This window comes from Sturnus vulgaris, chromosome 24 (assembly GCF_052056855.1).
Source record: "Sturnus vulgaris isolate bStuVul1 chromosome 24, bStuVul1.hap1, whole genome shotgun sequence".
NCBI lineage: Eukaryota > Metazoa > Chordata > Aves > Passeriformes > Sturnidae > Sturnus > Sturnus vulgaris.
Genome location: NC_142266.1, coordinates 5538285 through 5551073, shown reverse-complemented (window position 1 = coordinate 5551073; position 12789 = coordinate 5538285). Strand labels below are relative to the sequence as shown.

At 65.5% G+C, this 12789-nt stretch overlaps 1 protein-coding gene across 6 annotated transcripts in view; it reads left to right on the top strand.

Annotated features, from left to right (window-relative positions):
* Window positions 1–1023: 1023 nt before the first annotated feature.
* Window positions 1024–12789, top strand: part of ADGRB2 (adhesion G protein-coupled receptor B2) — a 28911-nt gene continuing 17145 nt past the window's right edge. For 5 of the 6 annotated variants that reach the window (XM_088178415.1, XM_088178416.1, XM_088178414.1 and 2 more), the window contains exon 1: window positions 7594–8404. In XM_088178415.1, coding sequence (XP_088034541.1) covers window positions 7609–8404 — 796 coding nt within the window. In that variant the 5' untranslated portion in view covers window positions 7594–7608. Of the gene's footprint in view, window positions 1096–7593; window positions 8405–12789 lie in introns of those variants that run through there. The other variant, XM_088178410.1, reaches the window with a different exon arrangement.

Sequence of the window (12789 nt, the reverse complement as noted above, 5' to 3'; positions counted from 1 at the left end):
CGTCCCCAGCGAGCCAGAGCTCCTGGCGAGCAGCAGGATCCGGGCTGTGCCTCTGTGCCAGTGGCTCAGTCGCCCACGGACCGCCAAGACGCTCGAGTTTATCGTGTCTGTGATTCCTCGTTCGGTGTGACACCGCAGCTCTGCAGCCCCCCGAGGTCCTGGCGGTCCGGCACGCTCCGTGTCACCCCCAACTCGTGTCCACCTTTGCGCGTGTGACATCCCCGTTTCTCAGCGTCCCTGCGCCCCACACTTCCCCTGCAGACCCCACCGAGGCCTGCACGTGTGTGGGGACACACACGGGGAGCGCACCCGCACCCCACAGAACCCCACACACGCGTGTGCAAACCCCGGGTCACCCCCCGCCGGTGCCCGTGCGCGACCCGCTCCACGCGTGTGACACTTGGGGGATGGGATAGGATGGGATGGGACACCCCGGAGTGCGACCCCCTCCTCCTTCATGTGCGTGTTCACCGCTCACCCCCCGCCCCCCGTGCGGCCCCCGCCGCCCCCCCAGCGCTGCAGCAGCAGCAGCAGCAGCAGCAGCCCGGGGGTCACCTCCCCCCACCGCACACACACGGCGGGGGCGGGAGCGGCGGAGCGGGGAGAGGGGAGAGGGGAGAGGGGAGGGGAGGCTGGGTGGTGTGTGGGGGGTGTGTGTGTGTGGGGGGGGGGGGGGTCCCCGCCGTGCCCGGTGCTGTCACACACGGCCCCGCTCCCGGCGCATGCAGCAAGTGCCCGAGCGGCGCGCGCCGCCGCCGCCCCCGCGCCCCCCGCTCCCCCAGCCCCCCCTTTCTCCCTTCCCTTCCCCTCCCCACCGCATCCGCCGCCGCCGCCGCCGCCGCCGCCACCGGGGCCCGGCGCGCTGAGCGCCCGCTCCCGGCCCCGCTCCCGCTCCCGGCCCCGCTCCCGCTCCCGGCCCCGCTCCCGCTCCCGGCCCCCCCTTCCCGGCCCCGCTCGCCGCCGCCGCCGCCGCCGCGCTCCCCCGGGCGCGCCCGGGCACCACCGGCTGCCGCCGCCGCCGCCGCCGCTCGGGGATGGCCAGCCCGCTGCTCGCCGCGCCGCGCCGGGGCTACACGCGCTGCTAACGGAGCGCAGGTAAGAGCGGCCACGACCCTCCCCCGGTTGGCCGGTGCACCGATATCTCCCCCCACCCCCCTCTCTCCGGTTGTCGGTAAAATGCCCCCCCCCTCCCCATCTCTTTCCCGGTGCGGCGGCTCCGCTCCCCCCCGGCGCAGCGCAGCGGGGGCGGCAGCTCTCCGCCGATGCGGGCTGCGGCGGCCGGTGCTGCCGGTTGGCAGAGCCCCGGTTCTACCGGGGACCCCCCCCGCAGCCAGCCCGCCGCCCCAGCTCCTACCCCAACCGCGGTCAACTTTCCTGCCCCGGCCATGGGGCTGCAGGAACGGGGAGTTGCAGCACGGCGGGTGCCCCGTGCCCGGTGCTCCCCGCGGCGGCCCCGGCCCTGCCGGGAAGTTGCGCTGGGCTGCGGCGGCGCGGAGGGCTCGGTACCGGGGCTGGCTGAGCCGTGGCGTGCCCTGAGCTGCCGGTCCCCCCCTCTCCCGGGGCTATCGTTCCCCCCCCTCTCCCGGGGCTGCCGGTTCCCCCCTCTCCCGGAGCCTCTCCCGGAGCTGCCGGTCTCCCCCTCCCGCTCCGCAGCTCCCCGGTTCTCCCCGGTTCCCCCGGGGTCCCGCTCCCCCTCAGGACCCTTGTGTCCCCCTCCATGCGCCGTTTCCCCCCCGCGGGGTGCCGGCCCCTCGCCTTTAAAACAGTGCCAGCCCCACGGCGGAGGGGCTGCGCGCGTGTCCGTGGGCACACGCGTGTTCCTGGGCACCGCGGTGCCGTGGTGTGTCACACAGCAAGGCCAGGGGTGGGTGCGGGGCTCCCTGCTGGCATCCCCGCTGTGGGCACACGTGCGGCTTGTGCCAGCCTGGCGAGCGTGGGTGCTCGGTCACCCCGCGTTGTCACCCCTCGGGCAGGGCCCTGGGGACTCGGCACGCACCGGGGGCGCGTGGGCGAGCGCGTCGGCGGAGCCCCGTGGGTGGCTGGGTGGGTGGGTGGGTTCGCAGCCCTCCCCCCTCGCGTGCTGGGGCTTTGTTCGGTGCCAGCGTGGGGTGGGGGGGGGGGGGGGGGCTCACCGTGCCACGGCACCCGTGGGCGTGCGGGAGGGCACACGTGGGCACCCGGCGTGTGCCGCCGCGGGCACGTGCGGCGGGCAGGTGGCAACCGGGGCTTGGGGCGAGCTGCAGCCCTTGCCGGCGGTGAGGGGACCTGCGAGCCCTGGGGGGGGGGGGGGTCTGTGTCACGGAGCGGTGCCAGGTGTGTGCCCCACGCGCCGGTCACTTGTTGAGGACGAGGAGGATTTTCCGCAGCCGCACGGCCGGAGCGGTGGCGGGGGGTGGGGGCAGCGCGGCGTGTGAACAACCCTTCGCTTTTCTAGGTCATGTCACTGCTGGCTGTGCTGGCTGGCGCCTGGCAGCAGCCGGGACCGCCGGTGACGCGGGGAGGTGGCCCTGGGGTGGCCGAGAGCCCGGCCTGGGGGTTCTGTCCGGGGCGCACGTGGAGCTGGTGGCACGGGGCTGGCTCTGAGCTGTGGCACTGGGGTTGTTCCCAGTGGTTGGGGACAGACTTGTCCCTCCCTTGAAGGCCGTGGCTGAGCTGAGGGGGGTCGCGGGGAGGCACCCGTGGCTCCGTGGGCTCACGCGGGGAGGAGAGGGGTGGCGCAGCTGTTGTCACTGTCACCGTCAGCGTCACCTGGCTGCTCTCCAGCCGCCCTCAGCAGGGAGGGTCCGCTCCCCATTGCCAGCAGGGTTCCTTGGTGATGGCACGGTGGCACGGTGGCACTGGATGTGCCAGCCCCGCTGTGCCTGGCAGCAGCTCCTCTGCCAGGCCTGCCCAGTTCCTTGTCAAGCCTTGTCACCAGCCCCTGCTTTGATCCGAGGAGCCAGGATCCTACAAATTGGAGAGAAAATGGACTCAGAGCTGGCACAGCGGGCGCTCGCTCTCGGACCAGGAGCCGCGTGGCAGAGGGGCTCCAGCACTGGCTGGGACACGCTGCCAGCTCTTCCCAGCTCCCTCTGGTTCTTCTCAGCATCTCCAAGGACCTTTGGCAGTGGAATTTTCTGCCTGGAGTCACTCCCTACCATGCTGGAGATGGGCGCTTCAGCTCAAGGCTGGTGTTGAGCTCTGCCCTGGCACTGCTGTGGGAATAGATGGCACTTCCAGCAGTCAGGGTGTCCCCACTGCTGCCAAATCCCCGCATCCCCGTGGGGATGGGATGGGGGCTGCAGGATGGACTCCTCACCTCCCCGTGCCTGGAGGAAGATGATTCTCCAGCTCTGCTCCAGCCCTGGGCTGCCTCAACGTTTCTCCACGGGAATTTGGACTGAGGCCCTGCAAACTCATTTCCTACCACGGGCCCGTCCTCTAATGGGGACGGGGCTGGCTCGGGGCCACCTGGCTGGGTTGCCAAACGTCAGAAGCTCTGTGGCTGCTCGGCGCTCACGAGGGCCATCGTGTCCCCCCTGCGCTGCTCCTGTCTGTTCCTTCTTGATGTCCTCCAAGAGCAGGATGGAGCCAGGCCCCTTCTCCTCCCTGGAGCACCTCGGAGGCTCCTGGTGAGGCTGGCTCTGGATGAGAAAAAAAATCCCTTTTTTTTTTTGGATGAGCACAGATCCTGCTGCTGGAGCTCAGAACCCCCCTTTGAACCTTCCTGATTCTCCCAGAATGGAGCTGATGGAAAAGAGGGACTCACATCCCAAGGATGTGGAAGAAACTCCTTGGAAGAGGCCGTGGCTGCTGCAGCCCCTGCAGCCGAGGGAGGGGGGCTTTGCCTCCAGGGACCCCCCCCAGCCATGCAGGGCCGGGGGGGAGGCAGCACACGCCATTCCCTGGCAGAGCAAATCCCTAATCCCGACGGAGATTTCTCTGTGCTGTCTCCCGGCCTTGCTTTTGGAGTGGAGTTTTACCAACAGCAGTTAAGTAAAATAAATAAAGAGCCCTGTGCTTGCCAGTGCTCGCGAGGCCGAGCCAGGGATTGGCAAAGCCGCACCATTAATTACAGCTCGGCACCGCTGCCAGCCTGCCGGCTCCAGGAGAGGCCGTGGCAGCACGCCGGGGAGCCAGAGGGAGAAGGGAGACGTGGAATCGTGGAAGGGAGGGGAAAACGTGGTCCTGGACACCGGGGGAATCGAGCCAGAGAGGGGGGGAAGCAGCCGGGGTATCGCTGTCCCTGCTGGGTGTCCGTGTGTGCAGAGATCCGCGTTTTGGGGGGCTGGAGGCTGGGATTGAAGAGGGAGTTTTTCCCTGGAATGGGGCTGATCTGTGGATGGAAGGGCCGGGAAGGCTCAGGACGCCCCTGAGGGTCCCCATGGAGGTGTTTTGGAGCAGATTTGGATGCCTTTGAACAGTCAGGGAAGATCCTGGGGGTTGGAGGGTCCAAAACAACCATGGAGGTGTTTTGGAGCAGGTTTGGATGTTTTTGAGCAGCCGGGGAAGATCCTGGGGGTTGGAGGGTGCTGGGAACTGCTCGTTGTGGCGCTGTGTTTGTCGCTGTCACCTCCGGCTGGGCAGGGATGGGATCCCATGGGATGGAGCCTCACGGCCGTGCCTCACAGCCTGCTCCTTTCGGCAGGGAAGCGAGGCTGTTCCAGGGTGAATCAACCACCCAGTTCGCCTCAGCCCTTCCTTACTTTTTATTCCTTTATCCTAAGACATGCTCATGTTAGGAATTTTCATGGATCAGGTCTTTTTTTTCCTATGGATTTTTTATTTTCTGCAGCCTGTTAAAAGAACAGTTGGGTTAAAAACCACATCCCTCCACCCGCAAATCTCCTTTACTCTGCCATTAATCGTTTCTCAGATTATTGATGCCGAGGGGTTTAGTGCTGTCCATTTATCACTTTTTTTGGGGGAATGGTTGCTTGTCCTGGCTTTTCCTGGCTGGAGACTGTCACGATCTGAGCTCCTGCCGTGCCGGGATGATGGAGCTGGACCGGGATCCAGCCAAAATCCAGGCAAAACATCCTCAGAGAAACAACCTGTTTGTGCATCGGGAGCACTGCCGTGCCGTGGCCAGGGAGAGATGAGCCCCGGCCGGATCCTGCTTTTCCCGGAGAAATATTCCAGCAGGGATGGAGAGGGAACCGCGCTCCGAGGACGTGGAGCCCGGGTTGTCGCTTCCGCCCTCCCGGCCGCTTTCCCCAGCTCTGTGATGGCTCTTTAAAAGCTTTAATTAAAGCTTTAAACCCACCCCCTTCCCTGCGCCCGGGCGGGAACAAAGGCAGATGGAAGGGGCTGGAGCGGGCGGGCGAGCGTGCCAGGCTGTGCCCGCCGTGCTCCGGGTGACATCGCTGTCCCCAGGGACCACCAGCGGGGCTCGGGGAGGGGGGGGTCCCTGGGTGGTCTCCAGCTGCCCCCAGGGACCCAGCAGCGCTGCCGGGATGCGGGCACGGCTGCCGGGGGGTTCATTCCGCGCGGAGCGAGGCGGTTTTGGAGGCGGCGGGGGCGATGCCAGCGCGGCCGTGCCCTGGCACCGCTGCCAGCCTGGGCTCCCCCGAGCTGGAGAACGCAGACGGTGACGCTGCAGGGCTCCAGGTCCCCGCTGCGCCGCCGGCTGGGGGTGATGGTGACCCCTCGTCGTGTCACCCGCCAGCTGGGGGTGACTGGGTGGCCCAGATGTTAAAAATCTCCTCGGCCCGGCTCGCGGCTCGGTGAAATATTTTCACTGCAGCAGCAGCGGCGGCTCCAGCGCTGCAGGGAGCAGGGCTGGTACCGAGTGAGTTCCGGCAGGTTCGGTTCAGCCCCGGCCGGGGCTCGGGGCCGTGCAGAGCTCCGGGCAGCCGCAGCCCCGGCAGGTTTTGGAGGCTGGGAGGAATCTCCCCATATCCCAGAACATCTGGATCATGCGTGCCTGGAGAGGTGAGGCGTGGGCTGCCCGGCTGTGTGCAGCCCCGAGCCTTCCAGCGGGAGGGAGGGATGGATGAGGGAGGGATGGATGGATGGATGGATGGATGGATGGATGGATGGATGGATGGATGGATGGATGGATGCCGGAGCCTCCCTGCTCTCTGCTCCTGGCCGAGGGAAGCAAGCACCATCTTGTGTCCCTGCCAGGCTGCGGGAGCCCCAGGAGCTCGCTGCAGAGCAGCAGCGTGTCCCTGCCTGACCTCCTCCTCTCCCTCCTCCTCCTCTCCCTCCTCCTCCTCCTCCTCCTCCTCCTCCTCCCTCCCCCACTCCCGGCTCTCCCGGAGCAGGGAAGGGGGCTGCGACTCTCTGGGGGTCCCCAGCTCCTTGGGATGCCCGCGGTGCTCCCCGCTCCGCCTGCTGTTGGAATTCGGTGCTTTTGGGTCCCTCCTGTTGCATTTCTTGGGGTCTCCGGCTGGGAGTTACCCCCGGAAAATGGGGTTTTCTCCTGCCCCACATCCCCCTGCTTGCATCGGGGAGGTCCAGCCCGGTTCTGCTCCGGTTGGCTCCACCTCAGCCCCCCTCTCCCGTGCCCCGGAGAGGGGAAAATGCCAGCACCGAGTTCCCCCCCGTGCTGCCGGGGTGGCAGGAGCCAGCTCCAGCCTGTTGCATGAGAATCGCGATATTTTTAGCTCTTTAATGTCCCCGGAGTGGCTCCAGCGCAGGCTCGGCCAATGCTCCGTGTCCCTCCCCGTGAGCCGGGGGATGCCCCAGCATCACCAGCTCGGCCAGGGGTGGTTCGGGAGCGAGATTTGTTGTTTGGGGGTGGAGAAGAGCAATCCCCGCTCCGTGCCAAGCGCTCGGCATCCCCAGCACACGGCTGGGCGGAGGCGAGCGGCGACCTCAGCGATTTTGGAATCAACCTCTGCCATGGCGTCTGGCCCTGTGGCCACCTCCTGAATGTCCCCTGCTGTCCCCAGGGCTGTCCCCTTGCCACCGCTGCCCCGGTCACAGGCTGAGTGATGCTGACACGTGCAAGGCGGCCTCGGCCTCTGTAGAACCGCGCTCCGGGCTCACTTAATAAGGCCAGCGCGTGCATTATTTTATTAATGAGATATTAAAAAGCCATTCACGGTGATGCTCTGCATTCCCAGAGAGGTATCCGAGAAATCTGTGCTGAGCAGTGACTGCTCAACATGTGCCCGGCTCTTAGGACAGATGTGGGGACACCACGCTGCTGGGGTGTCACCGTGCCCCCCGAGCTGCCAGCCTGTCCCCGCCGTGCCCCAGGGCACCACAATCAGCTCCAAGGGCTTTTTGTGGCCCTGTCTGAAGTTGTTTGGTGGCTCCTTGCCCAGGATGTGCTTGGCCAGCTCGGGGCTGAGGGTTGGGGGGGTCACTGCAGTGGGGATCTGCGGGGCTGGGTCTCTGCTCTGGTGGTTTTGGGGTGAAGTCCTCGCTCTGTGCTGCACTGTCCCCAACCTGGGGACTCATTGGCACAGCGAGGAGTGTCCTGTGACCCTGCGGGGTGGCACGGAGCAGGCGGGGACATGAACCGGGAGGGGACATGGGGTAACCGGGACGCTGCTCCCACACCAGGCGGGCTCAGGGCAGGCTGCAGACCCCCAGCTCAGCCCCACAGCGACCAAACCTCCGGGTAAACCTCTATCCACGTGTCCATCTGTCTGTCCGCAGGGCAAATGCCATAGGATGACCGCTGCTGGTCCCCTCTTACTGGCTGTGATATCGTCTGTCCTGTGGCTCACGCGGGGCTTCGACCCGGCTCCCAGCGCCTGCTCCGCCCTGGCCTCCGGCGTCCTCTACGGCTCCTTCTCCCTCAAGGACCTGTTCCCCACCATCTCCTCGGGCTGCTCCTGGACCCTGGAGAACCCCGACCCCACCAAGTACTCGCTCTACCTCCGCTTCAACCGCGAGGAGCAGGTCTGCACCCACTTCTCGCCCATGGTGCTGCCACTCGACCACTACCTGGCCAACTACACCTGCGACCCCCGGGGCGAGGCCAGCCCCGCTCCCACTCGCCAGCACCCGGAGCAGCAGCAGCAGGAGGAGGAGGAGGACGAGGAAGCCGAGCTGGAGCTGTGCGAGGGGGCGGGACCTTTCACCTTCCTGCATTTCGACAAGAACTTCGTGCAGCTGTGCCTGGCGGCCGAGCCCGAGGCGGCTCCGCGGCTGTTGGAGCCGCAAGCGCTGGAATTTCGCTTCGTGGAGGTGCTGCTCATCAACAACAACAACTCCAGCCAGTTCACCTGCAGCGTGCTGTGCCGCTGGCTCGAGGAGTGCCTGCAGGCTCCCGGTGCTCGCCGCTGCGGTTTCACCCACGCCGGCTGCAGCTGCCAGGCTGAGACCCCTCCGGTACCGCGGCGAAACGGAACCCGGCCCCCGGCTCAGCCCGTGCCCACCCCGGAGCCCCCCGCCCCCGACTGCTGCCCCACCGAGCTGCATTCTGCGAATGCCAACGAGCTCGACCTGCCCGAGGTGCCACACGGTGAGTGGGGACCCCCCTGTGCAGGGCAGGGGGTGCCTGGGTGCTGCTGGTGGGCGTGGAATGGGGAATGGGGGATGGGGGTGGTGGGGATTGTGCGTGGAGCTGGGAATTGTGCAGTGGATGGATCCCAGGGTAGGGTGGTGCCCATGGGGCACCGGGCACGGAGCAGGGAATCCATGGGATGGATCCTGAGGCTGGAAGTGCCAACTAGGAACTGGGCACAGAGCAGGGAATCATTTAACGGATGGATCCCGGGGCTGGAAGCGCCAATGGGGCACTGGACATAGAGCAGGGAGTGCATGGAATAGATGGATCCTGGGGCTGGAAGTGCCAACTGGACATGGAGCAGGGAATCCATGGAATGCATGAATTTTCTCTGAGCCCACTCGTGGGCCGGGATGGTGCCAACTGGGCGCTGGGCATGGAGCAGGAAATCCATGTGATGCATGAATCCTGCATGAGCATGCTCCTTATTGCTGGGAGTTTCCAATGGAACACCGAGCACGGAACAAAGTTAAAACCCGTGGAGCTGCAGCCTGGATGGCTCAGCCATTCCTGGGAACGCCACGGTGACCCCAGAGCAGCCAGGGCTGATGCCAGGGCAGCTCTGGCACATCCCACGTGGCTCCCTGGCCTGGCTCCTCCCTGGCACGGGGCAGAAGCGGGAGCCAACTCGCTCTGCCTTGGTGGAGACGTGGAAAACAATTTGCAGGTAAAATGACCCTTTCCCGTGGCAAATTACCCTTGACTGCTGCAGCCCGGGCTCTTGTTATTCCAGGCAGGATGTCACGACACGGCGGCCGGGCTATTAACCAGGCGGAATGAGGCCGTTTGCTCGTTCCGGGATTGTAGGAACGGCTCAGGATAAAGCAGCCGGCACCGGGATCCGCCTCGCCCTGGTGCTGCCCGCCCCTGCCTGTGCCAAGCCCGCCGAGGTGATACGGGGATTTTGGCACACATCTGGCCAGATGTTGCCTTCAGCAGGCTCAGGGCGATGCGCGGGCAGGAGCAATCCCCGACTGGGCTGCGCGGGGTCTTTATCCGGCAGATTAGGTGGCGGGGGCCGGCCCGGGGGTGTAGAGATAATTTCATTGGGCTTTAGCTTTTATTTCAGGAGCTAAATGTCATTACGGGCAGATCCCCCACTAAATCCCCGGTCCGTTACAGCTGCAGGGCTCTAAATCGCCTCATCCCGAGGGGAGCTGCTTGAGCTGATTTTATTTTATGTTTTTTTTCCCCCCGTTTTTGGGTTTTTTTTCCCCTCTAAGCGCCACTGCCTGTGGGTGATTAACAGCTCAGCGCCAGGGTCAGGTGCCAGCCTGGCTGACCCTGTGCCCCAGGGGTGGCACCTGTGGTGGCTGGGAGCTGTCTGGGGGAAAATGGGATCCAGGATGGGATAGAGAAGCAGGATCCGAGATGGGAAGGAAAAGGGTGATCCAGAATGGGATGGAGAAGGGGGATGCAGGATGGGATGGAGAAATGGGATCCAGGATGGGATGGAAATGCAGAATGAAGGATGGGATGGAGAAGCGGGATGCTCCTCCAGGGGATCCAGGATGGGATGGAAAAGCGGGATGCAGGATGGGATGGAGAAGAGAGATTCAGGATGGGATGGAAAAACAGCATCCAGGACAGGACAGAGAAGGGGGATGCTGCTCCAGGGCATCCAGGATGGGATGGGAAAAGTGGGATGCAGGACGAGATGGAGAACGGGGATGAGGATGGAATGGAGAAGGGGAATGCAAAACAGGATGGAGAAGCAGGATGCTGCTCCAGGGTTCTCAGGATGGGATGGAGAAGCAGGATGCTCCTCCAGGGGACCCAGCAGATCCCCAGGGTTGGCTCAGTGGGGTTATTTCCACCAAGCCTGGCACAGGGCGCTGGCCGGGAGGGTCCCTGCAGAGCTGGCAGCGCTCAGTGCCACATTCCGCCTCTCCGGCTGCGACGGCTGCAGCGCAAACTCCGGCTCCTTCTCCAAATTACATTTGACATTCAATTAAAGGCTGGAGCGCCCGGGGGTTCAGTGTTTCAGTGTTATTGCGGTGCCGGAGCCGCGGGGGTGACGCTCTGCCTCGGCCACCCCTCGTGTCACACCGCTGCCACCGTCCCCCCCCGGGTGTCACCGCGCCGAGCCGCGGGGCCACAGCACAGAGCGCCCTTCATGCAGCCGGGGGGGCGGGGGGTCCCGAGCTCCCACCTGGCCTCCCCCCGGCCCCCCGGGGTGGAGAATGGTCGCCTTTCAGGGCGATGGTGGCACGCAGGGCCGGGGGGCTGAATGGCGCCTGTGAGCCGAGGCTTGGCGAGCGCCCAGCGCTGATCTCAGCGGCTCCTCCGCCGCAGCGACGTGGGGCTGGCACCTTCCCAGAGCGTCCCCACGGCCGTGACCCCCGGGTCCCCCTCGCCCGCGTCATCCCCGCCCTGGGGAGGCTCCCCCAGGAGCATCCAGCCTGGAGGCACGTGGGTGGAAAGCGTGGATGGGTTGGAGTTTCGTGGGGTGACTTTGAGTGTGTTCGACCCCGCTGCTCCAGGATCAGCCGCGAGCCGGGCCGAGGAGATTTTTAACATCTGGGCCACCCAGTCACCCCCAGCTGGCGGGTGACACGACGAGGGGTCACCATCACCCCCAGCCGGCGGCGCAGCGGGGACCTGGAGCCCTGCAGCGTCACCGTCTGCGTTCTCCAGCTCGGGGGAGCCTAGCCTGGCAGCGGTGCCAGGGCACGGCCGCGCTGGCATCGCCCCCGCCGCCTCCAAAACCGCCTCGCTCCGCGCGGAATGAACCCCCCGGCAGCCGTGCCCGCATCCCGGCAGCGCTGCTGTGTCCCTGGGGGCAGCTGGAGACCATCCAGGGACCCCCCCCCCCCCTCCCCGAGCCCCGCTGGTGGTCCCTGGGGACAGCGATGTCACCCGGAGCACGGCGGGCACAGCCTGGCACGCTCGCCCGCCCGCTCCAGCCCCTTCCATCTGCCTTTGTTCCCGCCCGGGCGCAGGGAAGGGGGTGGGTTTAAAGTTTTGATTTAGATGCTCTAAAGACCCCCCAAAAGGGTGACCCTCCCTTCTTTTTTGATGGTGTCTGGGTGACCCTGCTGCGTCGAGGCCAAGCAGTTCCAGTTTTGGATTTTCCTCACCCCAAACCCATCCCTGCTCAGAAACCAACCCCCAGCGAGGTGCTGCTGGGACAAGGACACCACCGGCCTTGGGATTCACCTCGAGGTCCCCAAAGAAACAACCCTGATGTCCCCAAAATCACCTCCTATCCTTGCACCCCGCAGCTGTGGGTGCTGGGGGACCCTCGGGCAGGGTGGGGTGCGGTGCTGGGGTTGGCTGCAGCCTCCCGGCAGTGACAGCCGAGGATTTAGTGCTCTCTGAAGGAAATTGAATTTGGTGTCTCTGTCGAACACAGCCAGGGAGAACGCCCTCATATATCCTCGGGATTTATGGTTTTCCCCGGGCCCCTGCTGTGCCGTGTGTAATTCTGCTGCTCTCGGGGAGGGGGGATGGCTCTGTGGGGAATTCAGGCCCCACAAACCCCCCTGGGCATCCCCTCAGTGTCCCTGGGTCCCCCCTGTGTCTCCCATGCCACTGGGAATTCCATGGAGTGGAATGTCACACATTCCAGAGTGGGATGTCCAAGGACAGGATCCTGAGGGTGCCAGCGGGTTGGGTTACCCCGAATTAAGGCAAAACTCGGCAAATTCGGGGCTTTTTGACAGCACAATCAGTGCCAGAGCAGGCTGTGCTCCCTGCCTGGGGCTGGCTGTCCCCACTCCATGTCCCAGTGGGAGCCACCATGTGCCCGAAGCACCCAGCCAGTGCCAGGTGTCCCCCATGCCACCTCCCCTGCACCCCTTGGGGACATGGCTGTGTTTGGCTGGCAGCTCAACAAGGCTCCTGTGCCCCCCCTGGCTGCTCTCCTGGCCGTCACAGCAGTGCAGTGACCACGGCATTTTTGGGGGTGACATGCCTGGGGGCGGGGGGGGGGGTGGCATCGCTGTCCCCCACGTCACATCCAGCAGGGGTGAATCCACGGGAACTCCAGGGCACAGATTCGGGGACAAGAGTCCCTCTGGTGGCCCGGGGGAGGTGTGGGGGAGGCCGGGGGAGGTGTCCCCCCGCTCCTGTAGCCGCGTCCCCCGCCGAGCCCCGCACATGCCAGTTAATTTCACGCCAAGTGCTCTTGATGGATCACTTGTTATTTTTGGTGAGCCGAGCCATAAATTCGTGCCACCTCACTGCAGCGAGCTGAAAAGTGGGGACGGGGGAGCACCTCAGCCTGGCACGGTGGGGACATGGGCACCCTGCCTGGGACAGGGACGTGGCATCCCCAGCTGGGGTCCGACTGCCACCCCTGTGGCACTTTTGGGGTAGCTGTGACACAGGTTTGGGGG